General features: G+C 44.5%; 1 protein-coding gene across 1 annotated transcript in view; it reads right to left on the bottom strand.

Moving 5' to 3' along the window:
- Window positions 1-16,774, bottom strand: part of MGME1 (mitochondrial genome maintenance exonuclease 1) — a 142,456-nt gene that overhangs the window by 121,053 nt on the left and 4,629 nt on the right. The window contains exon 2 of the mRNA XM_085611759.1: window positions 7,955-8,582. Coding sequence (XP_085467885.1) covers window positions 7,955-8,513 — 559 coding nt within the window. The 5' untranslated portion in view covers window positions 8,514-8,582. The remainder of the gene's footprint in view (window positions 1-7,954; window positions 8,583-16,774) is intronic.

Here is a 16,774-nt window from a genome sequence, read left to right as displayed (position 1 = left end):
CTACTATCCACAGGCCTCGGGCCTGGTGGAGAGATTGAATGGCCTGCTAAAGGACCAGCTGCGTAAGTTAACAGATGACAAGTATAAAAATTGGCGAGACTTTTTGCCCCAAGCACTATTGATTTTGAATAATCGTCCTTTTTTAAATGCTGAATCTCCACTTATGCGTTTGTTTCCCCCGAATGTTGAGGCTATGCCTAATGAAATCAGAGAGACTGTGATGTATTGGGAAATTACTCCCGGAGCTTTGGCTCCATGTAGAGCGACCCCAGGGTCGGCAGGTTTAGACTTGCATGCCATGGATGACACCGTTTTAAAAAGTAAGGATCGGGTCATCATTGCTACCGGTGTTGGTATTCATATACCACCTGGGAATTTCGGATTAATCGCCCCTAGATCGGGGCTGGCTGTAAAAGGCATTCAGGTGCTTGGAGGAATAATTGACAGTGATTATCAGGGAGAGATTAAGGTGCTCCTGCTGAATAGCAGTGAGGTTGACTTATTGATACATCGCACTGACCGAGTGGCTCAATTACTCATAATGGCTGTTTTCAGTGGTTCACTAATGAAAGGCACTGCCCCAACTTTGCTAACTGTACGAGGCCAGAAAGGTTTTGGCTCTACGGATAACCCTGGGGCTAGGGTTTGGGTGCAGTCGCCTAAGAATCCCCCTGAACAAGCAGAGGTCATTGCCACCGGTCAGGACAATACCATTTTGGTTATGAGACCAGGGAAAGATAGCTGGGAAGCGGTCCCGGCTGACAAATGTTATTTACGAGAATGATTAATGCCTGTATTTGATTCTCTTTCAGATCATTCTTTGGACTGTTGCTGCAGGATGTGTCGGCGCTGGACTCCTTTTGGGATGGTACGACGAGAGAGGAGGGATCCCGTCAACCCGGGATGAACTGAGAACCCGAGTGTTGCGTTCCTTCGCTGCGTGGGATTCATCATCGAACTTTTGGACATCGTTAGCCAAGAGGGTGACTGATGCCCCTCACTTCTGTCTGACACCGATGAGATCTGTACATGACATCCTGGCGACCTGTCTGGTTGCTGTTCCTGCCTCATTGGAAACTCTAATTCACATCTTCAATGTTTCAAAGGCTCGTCCCAATGTTCTCCTGGGTGATTTTGCTACCCATGTGTATTGCCCTTTATGTACTGAACTGCCGAACGAGCAACCCCCCATCCAGTCCCAAATAGTTACTTATAATATCACACAAGGTGACTTATGCTTCTTTCTTACGTGTAATCCTAGTGCGATCTCTGAATGTTTACGCCTAAAACTAAAAGGCGCCACGTCATTTACAGCTCATGAACGGACTTTGTGCTTTCAAAGGACACCGACCACATGTGTTTCAGTTCAGAACAATATGACTTGCAATAGTTTGGTAGTTACCCCCAGTCATTATCGCACGATGTTACTACCTGCCGGATGGCTTTTCTCATGTGGTAATACTTCCTGGCCATATGTCCCTGCAAACATTTCTGGAGGCCCTTGTGCCATTACGAGACTCAGTTTACTGATGTTCTCGTCGCATCCGAATGCCAACTCTCGTGTGATTCGAGATACTGTGATGTTACAGGAGGATTGTGACTCATCTTTGCATTTATATTCCAAGTCTGAATACCTTAGCCTAGCTATTTCAATTATTGGTGTTCCTGCTTTGGCAGTTTATAATGCCAAATCCATTGGGAAAATGGCCTGCTGGATGGTGAAATCCATTAATCATACTTCTACAGTCCTGTCCGACATGCTACTAGATGCCCAGGGTGAACGTAGGGCCATTTTGCAAAATAGAGCGGCCATTGATTATCTTTTGCTTAAACATGGACATGACTGCTCTGATTTTGAAGGTCTCTGTTGTTTTAACTTGTCTGATCATACACAATCCATTCGTGCACATATTGACAAGTTGCGTGACTTAACGGAAGAAGTTAGAAAACACGTTGACCAGGGCGGGTTTGACTGGCTCTTTAATTGGTTGCCTGATGTACATATGCTACGTCAAACATTAGGTGGTATTCTGATTGCTGTTGCTGTTTTGATTTCTATCTGTTGCTTTATTCAGTGTATTCCTTCACTACTTCAATTCTGTACACTCGGTACTAGACATAGATCAGTTAGCTTTGTTTCATATTATTCTTCCACAGATGTTAGTTCCGTTTAATGAATGTATAATAGACTGAAGTCAAGGGTGAAATGTACTGCTCGATTTTCCCGGCTTTCTTGTGATTAAGGGGAACTAATGTGACTTCAGTCTCTTTCCATCCAAGTCTAAGGGTTAGAGTAGTGTATAGAGCCTATTTATTAGGCCCTTCGACATGATCCTGTGTTCTTCCCCATAGATCAGGGTTTGCACATATATCCTAGAGGATAGATTCGTTAGTATTAGGGGTAATCTGTTCTATAGTGAGGGTATTTCATGGAGCCGTGCTGAATCCAGGCCTGGTAGGCCTTAAACGGGAGAGACTCCATCTTTCTTTCCGCTCCGGCAGCTTGGAAAGTTTCTAGGTCGAGGGTGATGTTTTAGTTATGAGGTGTTATTCGCTTGGAGAGAACCGGTTCAGGCCGGCCCTTATCGAAGGATTGTATTTTTCTTCATGCCGAAGACACTACATCAGGCCGGCCGGCTGGGAACGTGTCCTTGGTATGGGGAGGTACAAGAATTTGGTGGGCGGCAGGTTACGGGCTGGAATTTTCCATGAGAAAATGCACCTCTATATTAGTGAAAGTCTGAGGCAGATACTGGCACTTGCTTTTTAGTCCGTAGGCGGCACCTGGCCGTTAGCAGTAAAGCTACTACTTATTCCAGGGAAGACAGATGACAAACTTGAAGGTGGAGAAAAACCGAGAGATAGATATTCTTCTAACAGAATAGCCATAGAAAAGAGAGTAGCCGATGAGGAAGAGGTCCCAGTGACTCGGAGAAAAAGAGGGGGGTAGATCCGTGACTGCGGAGGTGTGACTTCCAGGCGAAGCCGAGGCACAGACGAGAAGGGAACCTAGATGACCATTGAGTGCAGGCTACATACGACCAAGGTGATGTCAACCCCTTTTTATTAGAGTGTACAACTTAATCTTTCACTTTTCTTTGCAGGTTATATGTGATATGTATTCTGTGAGCGTGTATGTAGTAACTAAATAAAGTATCCAGTTTGTAGTGAATCAACATGTGCTGCGTGTTCTTGTATAAGAGGGTAGCCTATTCTTCTAGTCAGCTGTGACTTGATATGAACAGATGTTAATCCTGATCAGGTAAGTGGTAACTGAATAAGGGAGAAAGGAGCCCCTCGAACTGGGGAACAGGTTGTGCTCAACTAGCAGTCTTTGTGTGATCTGATACATAGTAACACTGGTTCCCTTGTTGTATGTCGTGGTAATTATAGGATGAACTTGTGCTAAGGCTGCCGTCTGGGTAGGAAGTCCTGGGTCCCTCTAGGACCGCGAGGCTACGGCTGCCGTCTGGGCAGGAAGTCCTGGGTCCGTTTGGGACCGTGAGGCTACGGCTGCCGTCTGGGCAGGAAGTCCTGGGTCCGTTTGGGACCGCGAGGCTGAGGCTGCCGTCTGGGTAGGAAGTCCTGGGTCCGTTTGGGACCGCAAGGCTAAGGCTGCCGTCTGGGCAGGAAGTCCTGGGTCCGTTTGGGACCGCGAGGCTGAGGCTGCCGTCTGGGTAGGAAGTCCTGGGTCCGTTTGGGACCGCGAGGCTAAGGCTGCCGTCTGGGCAGGAAGTCCTGGGTCCGTTTGGGACCGCGAGGCTGAGGCTGCCGTCTGGGTAGGAAGTCCTGGGTCCATTTAGGACCGCGAGGCCGCCACTTGTATTATAAGACGTCTTGGTATATATATATATAGTAGGAATTCCCTGTCCTTAGGTGATATATATATATATATATGTGGTTTCTTAGGTGTGAATAGGCCCTAGGGAGGGGGTAACGTTCTGGCTGGGTTAAAGAGGCTCTGTTGAGCGGGTTCTATCTGATCCGAAAACCCCAGCAGAACACACCTCCCACACATTGTATTGGCCTTTGCTTGTGTCTTTCAATAATGAACGCACGCAAATGGCCAAAGGCAGGTGCATGTCCCATCTCCTTTCCAATGTGTCACTCCCATGGTGTTTTGCCCTCGGGAGCGAGCAGCGGTGCGCAGGGTGGCAGCTGCACTCCTTCCACAGCGTGTGCCTTTAACAAGGCTGTTTACGATTATGTGCGCTTCTGGGAGGGGTCAGGGGGTGAGGGCTTGGCCTTTGAAGGGTCTGTTTACAGCGCAGGGCTCTTGTTTTCCTTACAGCACACGCACCACTTGCGAAGCGGCTGTCTCTCATTCTGGATATTTTATTCGCTGTTATAAGGGACTGGTTACTATCGCTGGATTCTTTCATTCTTAAATCACCTTTTTCTCTTGCCCTCTGCCCTCGCCCTCCCAATCTACTTCCCCCTCTATCCCTCGCTCTAACCCGCTTTGCTTGCGTGCTCGGCGTGTGTGACCTTCGGGGATGAGTGTTTGCATCTTTTATCGCACGCACTTGCTGCCCAGTTATGGTCTCAGCACGTGAGTGCCTCGGCAGTAAGCGACGCTGACTGGCTCCAAGTGCCTGTACTTCGCTCACAAGCTCATCCGCCTTCGACTGCTCACCAGCACGCCACAGGGACAGATTGGACTATAATGCTGCTTTCCGTAATTTGTTGTGTACACATACTCGTGACCTTCCTAATACCTGTTGAAGCCATTAAAAAAAGACTAATTGCAATGAGTGAGATTTCTTTTTTTTTTTTATGCAACTGTTGCAGACTTCTGTGTATATCCCCAAGCCCAACTTTCCAGTGATGGGAAAGTGAGTACCAGTGTGTACAAATTAGTACTTTTAAATAAAGAAGTCATGTTCCGCACAGTTCTTAATGCAGCTAGTTCCTTTCCATATCCTGCCACATTTTAGAAAATAGGGAGCGCAACTGGTACAAGGGGGACACATGGTAATTTGCCCAGGATCACACACACTCTGCGGATGACTAGAGTAGGACACGTCCTTTGGTTTCAAAACAAACACCTTCGTCAGTTCACATCAGGTAGAGCTCTGTAAATCTTCCGCCTGCGGCAACAAGCTCTCTAGTAGCAAAAGCACATTATCAGCTTTGAAACAATTGCTTCCTGTGAACACCGTGTACCGAGAAAAGCTGCAACATTGGTCAGAATATCTAACTCGCAGAAACCATCAGAGGGCAACATTCCGCGTTCCCTCTGTGTTTTGCTTCAGCCTCCCAACTTGTGCTTTAAAGTGCATTACAATGTGTCCATAAATGTTCACTAATGCAAGCATATAAATCAGACTACTTGAACTAGTGTGTAGCAGTTGTATAGCTCTTCAATTCCTGGCTGCACAACACCCAGGAAAATGTGCTGCATGGCTAAACACTTATAAGGTCCCAAAGGCGAGACCTATTGGCTATGCCAATGCTTGTTGATGATTGGGGGTGAAATATGAGAGTTGCAACAAAACACTACCGTGAACTGAAAAGTTTCACGTTTTGGTGCTACAAAATGTGCTAATCCATGCAGCAATATTCAGTGTTCAGTCTATGATCATCCCCTTTGGTTTTGCTTTGTTCGCCCTAAGTTGGCAGGGTATGCCCAGACGTGGGTCCCTTGCTCACTTTGCCACTGGATTCAAGCTAGCCTGGCTGATGACAGCTGATTAGCCAGAAACCGGTACCAGGATGCTTGTTTCCGGTCCTGGGAAGACATGGCTTGGCAGTTCGGGATGGACTGTTCCCATGAGATACAGGGTCAGACTGATTTGCATATGGCCAGGTCTGAACTGGGGTGGCGGAGTGAGCTAAAGAATGATGATGGATTAAACAGATCAGTTGACTGGGGGTGAGTGCTTGCAATGTTCAACACTCCGTCCATCATCCCCTTTTGTTTTGCTTCAGTCTATGATGTTGACTGATCACTCTTTATCTCCTACAGATTGGTCTCTGGGAACTAACAATTTGATTCTGTGGTGTCTCCCTTCTGTTATAAAAACATTGTATTGTCCTGCAAATTTAGTCTCCATAGTTTTCTTTTGTGTGTGAGGAGATCTTACCTTCTAAAACTACCATATGCTCAAAAATCAGTTAGAAATAAGAGAAATGTGTGGGGTGGGGTTCAATCCTCAATTAGCCTGCAATCTACTTAATTCTAAACTGTGCCGCCTGACCTAAAGAGTAAAACTCTGATTCCCAGAAATACTGAAACACATCCGTTAACAACGGTGCTCAAACAACCACAACACAACACTATACAAGTATCTTAACTTGTCCTGACTGATGCATGGAGTTTTGTCAATGGTTGCAGAGTATTAGTCATTATCCAGAAGCAGTGCTGAGGTTTTATAACACTTTGGAGTGGCTGGAGTTCAAACATGGATGTGAGCCACAGTGATATGTGCATCAAAAAGGTAGTGCCAGGGCCTCAGCCGTACTCTTTATGAATCCTTCATCACACCCATCTCTTTCCTGTGATATGGCTTGGCCCCTTCCTTGTAAAATCTCTGGCTCAAAGAACACCCTTTGAAACCTCGCTCACTCCGCCCTAGCGTGTCCAATCCAGCTTACAGGAACACAGCAATACACAAATCTGTCTGGTGGGTTTCCTCTACCTCTTCTCCATGTTTCACCATGCAGGCCTGGGTCTCACAAAATGGAACACAGAGTCTGCCATGCATTCTACTGTTCCCAGGCACACATACACCCAGCACATACATTTAACTTTCATGCACTGCACAGCGCTATATCCTTCATAAATTGTACTACTGACAGGCAAACATACGGCCGGCACATGCATTTACCATGCACACACTGCATAGAAATACATACTTCATGTATTTCACCACTGACAGGCTCTTATACATCCAGCACATGCATTTATCATGCAGGCACTGCCCAGTACTGTATTATCTCTGTAGTGTACCCTTCTCAGGCACACATACACCCAGCGCAGATACACCACTCATGCATTGAGAAGCACTTCTCCACAACCTGATGTAGGCCAAGGGGTGAGTTAAGCACACAACAGCAGAACTTTGAATGAGTGAGCCTGCAGGCCTCATTCTGGTAACATAGGTTAAAGAGGACTGGCTCACTCCTACTGATCACTACAGAGTATGCTGCCACCCCTGACTTTGTGCTTCTTAATTCCTGATGCAGGCAGTAGCCTTCCACCACCATGAGGGTAGAGCTTTGGGTGCCCCTCTGGGTACAAGACGACAGCAATCCATGAGACAGGTCTACGTCTTGGTGCACACACATGATCCTTGATTGCCTATGACAACAAAATCAGCATTAGGGATCCAGACATCAGTACAGTTGGGGCACTCAGGAAGGGGTTCATGTCCATTACTATGCAGAGGTGTTTTAGGTCCTAGCAATCTTGTTTTATATTGTTATGACTGCTATCATTTTATACAATAAAATGCTTAACTCCTTTAAAGGACTTTTCAGATATTACAGTGAAGTGGCTGGGCTACATCTAAAATATATTGGTACAAAATACATTCATATAATTACATAGTTTACAGGCATAAGGGCAGTGTCTTGGATACCAGGCATTGTCATTGTTGAGTGTCTGGGAGGTCCAGTACCCAGATGGGTTAAGACACCCACCCCTTCCCTCATCAATAGTAATAAATAGCATATTTCTCTCTGTAGATCAACATTTGTGTTTTTTAGGAGAGAAAAACAAAAAACAAAAGTTTTTAACTAGAAATAGAGTGCAAAATGATAAAGCACTAGCCCAGTGTGCATTTTTTCACAATTCTTATTCTCAAGAGCGTTTGAATGTGTCACACTATTTTGTATGTATATATATATAGCCAGAAACGGTCCATATTCATTTGCATGCATATATAGTCCCCCACTCTTTGGCTGCAAATAGTGCTGTCATTAGGCTGAAGTTCTGTGACAGATGTCTTACCAGCAGTGTATTCTATAAAACCTTCTTCTCCAAGTTCCATTATCATTTTCTGTTTCCATCGCTCCAAATAAAATGCCTGCTCCATTGGCATGGTCTGCTGAAGAACTCTTGTCACACTGGGGATCTTGGCGGGCACCTCACTTCTGGAGGGTAAACTGATTTTTAGGGGGATCCTCGGATCAGTTCTCTCAGTTGACATGATTCTCTTGTCTGGGTTAGTCAACGGAACCCAGTTTTGCGCAGTTTTGAGGTCTATATCAGTAACCGGTGGCTGTGATTTAAGCACCTTACCAAATAAAAATGAGTCCTCTTCATACAAGGTCTCAGGCGTCTGTGAGCTGACTTTGGAAGACGTGACAGATCGCAACAAATCAGCATATTTTTCTGGTTGGACAGTTTCGTAGCCATTATTTTTCTTTTTCCTGTTCAGTAAGCAGCAGGAGGTATGTATGGTCACAATAGGTAGTTTCTCTTTGTATGAAAGCTGTGTTATCAGTACTTGTAACTTTCCAAATTTTCTTCTTAATAGCTGCAATGAATTCATTTTTAGAAGTAGCATTTTTCAGTGCATTGGCAAGGAGTTTGAGGTCATCTGATGCATAAACCAGTCATGGATGTCTTGTGATGCCTAAGAGGAACAAAAAGCAAAATATTAATAAAATATTTGCATTTTAATACTGAACAAAGATTGAAGCACAGTCCTGTTTACACAGTTGGTCAGCTGCACAGTTTATTGTGTCACAGAAGCACATGTCAGCAATAAGAACAAGCACTGGCATAGCCAATGGGTCTCGCATTTGGGACCCTACAAGTGTTTAGACAGAGCTATTGGCTTTGTTATTTGTCTTTAAGCTGTGTTGTAGAACATTGTGAATGTTTTGCAGCATGTTGAAAAGTTATAACAAGCATTTGCAATGCAATAGGTCTCGCATTTACGAGAGTTTAAGCTATTGGCATTGTAGATGAAAATGCCTTTTATTTATGTTTTATAAACGGAAACAAAAATAAAAAGCATTGTCATTTACAATGTCAATAGCTCAAACTTGCGTAAATGCGAGATCTAGTGCACTGCAAATGCTTGTATATAGATGTGTTCTGTGCACTTCCTCATATTGGGACTTTCAGCTGTATGCTTAGAAGTGTAGAAATACAAAACCATCATACATATAAACTGATTTCATTACATAACCTAATTCTGGTTATGATATTTGCCTTTCACATGTGTGAAGATGTTAAATGCACTGAATTCATATAGGTTACATTTATATTTGCACGTTAGTGTATGAAATATTTTGTGCAATTTTTATCGTCCCTTTCCCTCAGATAACCCCTTCTTTGTATTTTTTATTTTCATTTACATTTGGTCACTAGATAAGATAACACAATCTTGACTACCACCCTACAATTGAAGCAATAAGTATTGACTTGTTGGCACCCTATTGTATGCTTACTGTATATCTTGTGTATAAGTTTGCCATTCACGTGCACACTCGCATAACGTACGTAATGAATATTAAACAAAGCTATTTTATGTTTACATGAGGTATTTCGATTGCGTAACATACAGGACAGTCCCTAACAGCAATGGTCAGATCCCGCAACAGTCAGCGAAAAAAAACACAGGTAAGAGACGTCCTAGGCACTGGGTATCGGTTACCGTGCTACTTTCTTTTTGGGATAAATTGCACATTTTTATCGGTCTCCTGCACCTTTTCATTCTGCAAGGACAGAGAAAGGGAGAGCGGGAGAATGTCTTGGATCAAGGAGCTGTCAGCAAGGAGAAAAACAAGAAGCAGGTTTGCTAAATCAGGATTCGGGAGGGGCTGGGCACGGAAGAGAAGCTGTAACTTACCTTTAACATCAACGAATCAGGTGGTAATTACACCACGTGATTTACCTTTTCTGGCCACATGATTTAGTCAACTCTGCTGCATAATTTGAGCCATCCATGCCGCATATTTCCAGTGGACCTGCTTATATTTTTTCATTAAATGACACTGGCCCTTTCACAAGTAAATCTTCGAAAGTTCACAAGTAAAGCTTCGAAAGTCCACCACCACCAAGCGATGAGGAAAAGCAAACGGCGGTTCGTGTGTAGAGAAGTACAGTAAATATTCCCCGCTCCTCAAAGCAAACAGTTTCTCTCTTATCGAGCAGCGCCAAAAAAAGAGTGGTTTGGCAATGTGGTCATTCGTTGACGGAAAGGAAAGCCTTATCTGCCGAGTTCTGTCCCTTCGAGTCCCGGACCAGGGCATGCTTGGGATGTTCTTGAATAGACAGCTAGTGGAACAGTACAGTGGGTTGAGCGCTTGCTGTAGGGACATGCATGCAACTTGGAGACTATGGGCTGGAATGTCGCCAGGGGTGTCTCAGCCGCTCATTCCGCTACAACAGATAACATTTAACACTGGAGTTGATATATCACCAATTATTAAAAATAAAACTAAATTTAAGGTGTGAAGGACATAAACGACTCTCGCAAGCAATAGTTCACCTTTCCCAGTAAAATAATTAAGACTGTAGAGGCTCAAGAAATTTACGTTTCATACCATCGGCCCCAGCAGCACTTTACAGCAAGAGCGTCAGTCACATGACACAATACTAAAGCACAATACCACACTGCAATCACTCAAAGGAAAGCAATAAGTGCACCCTTCACCAGCAGATAGTAACGTTTCATATAGCGCTTACATCGCAGTCTTGCATGTTTATAGGACTGTAAAACTCGGGTGCCAATGAACGCAAGAAAACTAATTTTATCACATCAGAAAGTTGAAAGGCTATGTCGGTCTCACCAATCAAACCGGTGACTTGCACGGCGAGCACAGAGCTCAGCCGCAGCAGGCACATTAACTCGCCAAACTACTTTTCCGACAGAATACACGGGGCGCTCTTAAAGATAGGAGCCCTCCAGAGGCCCAAGCCTGCTGCTCCATGGTGGGTGATGTGCAGAGCCTTGGGTAGTGGGACCGCCGCGGAGCGCATGGGGCCTTCTCGTAATCTTCACTGCCAGCTTCCAGAGGAGGCTCAAGAACAAACTTTTCTCTGCAGATATCGTTAAAGAGATGTTGCTAATTATAAAAACTCGCGCTGAATCCTACAGTGCTGGTGTCCTCGCGTGCCGCTCTGAGGTAACACGGAGTGCCTGTGGTAAGGGGACGCCCAGGACAGAGGCCCAATGTTAACAAGCGAAGCAAAAAAAAAATCCGGCTTGTACAACAAGCGCCTGTGCATATCTCCTGTCCCTACGCGTGCGTGTTCTACTGAAACGCTGTAATGAAAAGACACGGCCATGGGACTCGGTAGAATGCAATGGAATACAAGTGCACGAGCATATCTCCTGTCTGTACGCATGCGTGTTCTGCTGAAACGCTGGAATGAAAAGACGCGGCCGGGGGACTCGGCAGAATGCAATGGAAAACAAGTGTGTGCAGATCTCCTGTCCGTACGCGTGCGTGTTCTGCTGAAACGCTGTAATGAAAAGACACGCAGAATGCAATGGAAAACAAGCGCGTGTGCACATCTGTCCCCCTTCGCCCACCAAACAGACAATAGATCTCGCCATGGCGAGCAATGCATGCGCTGCATCGCTAGGCGAGACCTAATAAAAAAAGTGTTATAACTATTTTTGTTACTCTATATATAACCAAGGAAACTTTATGTACAACTGAACGACCCTAATAAAAACAGAATTACCACAAAAAATATGTTCACCTTTTTTTTTGTCCATGCAATGCTGGCAACTTTTCCCTGCCTGTTCTAATGCTAATTTGTTATCATTTTTTGTTATGGGGGAGGGGGACATAAACAACGGGAGGGTGGAGGTTGGGAAATATTACCTCAATTACAATAGGAGCAGTGGAGTGAAACTAGAGGAGAATCAACAGATGCCAGATTCCGAGTGCAGACTGAGGTGGTGCGAAGTGATGCTGAGGTGGTGGTGACAGGTGATCCTGAATGATACTGAGGTGATGCTGAAGTGGTGATGCTGAATGATACTTAAGTGGTACTGAGTTGCTGAGTGATGCTACGGTGATGACTCATGCTGAGGTGGTGGAGCTGAACTGGTGCTCAGGTGGTGCTAAGTGATGCTGAGTTGGTTCTGTGCTGAGGTGGTGCTGCACTGATGCTGAAGTGGTGATACGTTGGTTCTGAATTGCTGCTGCGCAGGTGGTGCTGCGCAGGTGGTGCAATGATGTAGAGATGGTGCAGTGCTGATAAGGAGATGGTGCTGCACTGCAGCTCAGTTAATGCTGCGCTGATACTGAGTTGGTGCTGCACTGATGAGGAATTGGTACTGTGCTGATGCCGAGATGGTGCTGTGCTGATGCGGTGCAGCTCAAGTGGTGCTGAGTGATGCTGAGGTGCTGCTGAGTGACACTGCGGTGGTGCTGAGTGATGCTGGGGTGGTGCTGAGTGATGCTGGGGTGGTGCTGTGCTGGTGTTCAAGTGGTGCTTAGTAATGCAGACCTGGTGCTAAGGTGATGCTGCACTGGTGCTGCTGTGCTAATGCTGAAGTGGTGCTGCATTGGTGATGAGTTGCTGCTGAAGTGGTGCTGCGCTGGTGCTGTACCAATTCTGTGGTGGGTCTGAGTTGGTGCTGCATTGATGCTAAGCTGATGCTGGGGTGGTGCTGAAGTGGTACTGAGTGATACTGAGGTGGTGCCGAGTGATACTGAGGTGGTGCCGAGTGATACTGAGGTGGAGCCGTGTGATGCTAAGGTGGTGCTGAGTGATGCCGAGGAGGTGCTGAGGTGGTGCTGAGTGATGCTAGGAAGGTGCGGAGTGATGCTAGAGTGGTGCTGAGTAATGCTTTGGTGATATTCAGGTGATGCTGTGCTGGTGATGCGTTGGTGCTGTGTTGGGGATAAGGTGGCGCTGTGCTGATTCTGTGTTGGTGCTGCGCAGGAGATTGTGTACTGATGCAGAGGTAGTGCTGTGCTGAGGTGGTGCTGTTGAGTGATGCTTAGGTAATGCTGCGCTGGTGCTGAGGTGATGCTGTGGTGGCACAGAGTGATGCTGTGCTGGTGCTGTGCTGAGGTGGTGATGCTGCACTGATGGTGAGGTAGTGTGGAGGTGATGCACTGGTGCAGAGCTGATGTTGAGGTGGTGTGCTGGTGTGGAGGTGGTCTGCGCTGGTTCTGAGGTGGTGCTGCGCTTGGGCTGAGTGATGCTGAGGCGGTGTTATGCATCTGTTGGTGTTGTTGAAGTGCCGTTGCGTGCAGTGGCCTTGCGTAGATGACTGGCAATGAAGGCAACTCTGCTCATAAAAAACTGTGGAGCTATGCAAAGAAGTGCCTTTTTTCTATGATATACAATCACAAGCTTAACAGAAAAGTGAATGTAGTGAAAAAGGCATTTACACAATTACAATGCACCATGCAGTGTTTAATTTTTCAAAGTCAAAAAAAATGTTTGCCTTTGGAGCACTCCTCACATACTTGAAAATGCATTTTCTCCCTGTTATGGTTATCTGGTATCACAGCTAAGCTGCTCTCTTACCTTGCACTATGAAAAGGGAAAGTGTGAAACCCAGCAAATGGCAGAGAACAGTTCATTTGTTAGAGACGGGAGATCTTATTAGACATGTCTAACACTGTCATTTTATACATGCAGATTACATTTGGTTCATGCATAAAGTGTAAGCATTTTGATCTATATGATATTGAGAAGTGTCCTAGCGCATCGTGGGTCGCACAAAAAATTGCCACAACTTTCTATACCATCGTAAATGTTGCTTTGGGTGTCTTTTTTTTGTAACTAAACACAACGTTTTGGTTTGATCCTTAACATCTTGGCAACAATCACCCAGTAATTCTTTCTCTATTGAGCAACAATAAAGAACAGCAAATGTGGCTTGCTATCCCCAACCAGTAACTTAGCAGCTTAGGAAGCAGGTTTTAGTCCCGGTGGGAAGCTTCAGAACCAGTGATTTACAGCAGTCCACACAATGTTTACGTACCAAAAAAACACACACATGCAGTTCATGGCGGGAAGAGCAATCTTTACAGCTATGCTAACTTTCTCTTTAATATTGCATAAGTATCCTTATAAACACAACTATGAAGTAATCAATCGTCCATCACTCCAAACTTCTTGCTCGACCCTGCTTGCTTTTAAAAAAAAAAAAAAAAAAAAAAAAAAAAAGGAAGGTGTTAGAGCCTTACAATCAGCTTACATGCTAAAGTAGCCCAAAGGCTTAAAAATACACATTTTACCTTTTAAGACATCTGCAGTAACATTGTTTTTTCACCCAAACAATACCAAATTAGAGTCAGGGAGTCTGAAGTGGCGAGAAAGGGTTAAATAGTCTGTAACTGTGTTAACCCCTTCGGTGCTCATGACGGAACGGTTCCGTCATGAGCCACGGTTGAGCTGTGCTCATGACGGAACCGTTCCGTCATGACCCCGCCCGCGCAAGATTCCGTCAGCACAGCGGCGGAATCTGCGCAGCATGGAAGGGGTTAAGAAAGGAGATAGCCATGCTCGACTAACCAGAAAATTAGCATATCCATAAAGAGCTCTATCATTGCAGTGACTGGCATAGGGAGAGGTGTTTGCATGTAGAATTTACGTGATTTGCGCGCCCTATTGAAAACAAAGAAACTCTTCAAACCTAAAAAAGAAATTAAATAGAAAGCCAAGCTGCCTTCTCAACAACAAATAAGCATAGAAACACACGTAACTTTCACAAATCAAATTCTTTTTTAAAACTCGGTTACAGCTCTTCAATTTGTAAGGAAAGGCTGTGAATAAGGCATGGATGAGGAAAACAATGTACCAACGCATGCGAACGCAAGGGTGTGGAGGGCACGGAGGGTTAACCCTTTCTATCAGCACAGGAAGCACTAGCAGTAGGCTTCGCATGTGTTTGCAAGAAGCCCTGTGTATTGTAATAAAAATAGTCTTATCACTAAAAAAACACAAGCTTTTTGCAATGCGATAGGTTATCTCATTTCGAAGAGTTTGAGCTATTGGCATTTTAAAATGACAATGCCTTTTATTTATGTTTTTTTTTTAAAACACATAAATAAAAAGCATTGTCATTTACAATGCCAATAGCTCCAACTCTCGTAAGTGGAGACCAGTTGCATCGTAAATGCGTTAGGAGAGAGCGTGTCCTGCTTTTCCAGCAGCAACAGCAGGCAGGACCAATCTCTTTGAGAAAATAGTGTTTGGAGGCTGTAAATAAAGGCTACAGAGCAACAACACTCGTAACAGGGGGTGTCCTCGTGGGAGGTTACAAAAAGAGACAAGGAGGTACTAAGGAGGGACTACTAATCCTATCGACTAATGAAAAGCCACAGTTTACAATGGACAATGACACAAGCCAATGAAAAAACTGGGCGGAGAGTGGACAGAGCTCGACCTAAAAAGCATCATCCAAGTCTAATTGCTTTATAAACAAGCATTGGCAAAGGCAATAGAGCTCACTTACAAGAGGTTTGAGTTTTGCCAATGTTTCTTAGTCATATTGTACAGCAGCATGGCTGGAACTGACAAATAAATAAAGCGCTATGATGCAGCCAGCGCTGGTCTTGTCATAGTCTTTTAAAACCCGGTTGTGTTGATCTACGCCACTATTACTAGCTCAACTGCAGAATAAATGCACAAGTTTTTAGATTGTATTACAATACAAGTTTTTTTTTTTTAAATTAGATCGCCTTATTTGAATGCAATGTCAATTGGTATATATACACCTCTCAGCCTTCTGCCTCACTGACATGCATATGTGCAATTAAAAGTCTGCAGCCACATGACTGGAGCATTCCTCCGGCCCTCACTCAAGAAAACCAATCCTTTACACTAGAACATATACTCTCCCTCCACACGAATAGCTGTGATGCGTCTCAACCGGTTAGCCTATGAAGACACTTCTGGGCCATGCTAGCGGCGTGAGGCACTATACAAGTGCTACAATGATAACCTACTTATTTTTAAATATTGCCTTTAAACGTTTAGATTTTTTTTCAAGTACCTCTCCCTGTACCCCAGAATATATCAGATAATTTAACCCGAGTTACTGGCACGAAATGATAACTTGCTCTTAAATTGTCATCTCATCAACAACAACTTTTTCCGAAGAACTTTTCCTCTCACTAATTCAAAGGCTTGTGAATCTGGCACTAACCACAATAGGCAATTCTGGTGACCAGTTTAAAAGTCAAAGAAATACAATAGACTTTGTGATAAAATTGTCTGATGTTGAGACACGGAGTCCGATCATGTACAAAATAAGATGTATTTGTCAAGTTAATAGCAATAAGGCCCACAAGCAGGTGGGAAGTTTGACACTAGCAAGATGTGTCTCTAAGGGAGGAATGTCTGAACATTCCATTACATCACATTTATAGAGGGGTGAAAGAGAGGATACGTAATAGAAGGAAAAGAAAGTGATAGGTTGGAGGAGAGTGAGATAAGGAATAGGGATAGAAAGAAAAAGGTAGGTAGTTACACTAATTCAAAGGCTTGTGAATCCGGTACTAACCACAATAGGCAATTCTGGTGTCCAGTTTAAACGTCAAAGAAATACAATAGACTTTGTGATAAAATTGTCTGTCTGCTCAAATACGAAAGAGGAATGACAAAAATGTGCTCTTGTTGAACTAATGAATACACTGACTGTTTCTCGTCAAGCGGTGCGCAAACTTAGTCCACTGTCTTGGAGGCGTACTAAAACAACTTAAGGTGTTGTTTTAACTCAGAAACTTGTAATGGAAATAAGAGAGGGTTGTCCATGCTTTGTAAATTCATAGATGGTATTTATTTAAGTAGTAATAAAGGAGAGACCCACCAGGAGCAGTTTGTGCTCTGCTCAGC

Source organism: Triturus cristatus, chromosome 6, assembly GCF_964204655.1.
Source record: "Triturus cristatus chromosome 6, aTriCri1.1, whole genome shotgun sequence".
NCBI lineage: Eukaryota > Metazoa > Chordata > Amphibia > Caudata > Salamandridae > Triturus > Triturus cristatus.
The sequence above is the reverse complement of the archived record's forward strand: the minus strand, read 5'-3'. Positions and strand labels throughout refer to the sequence as shown.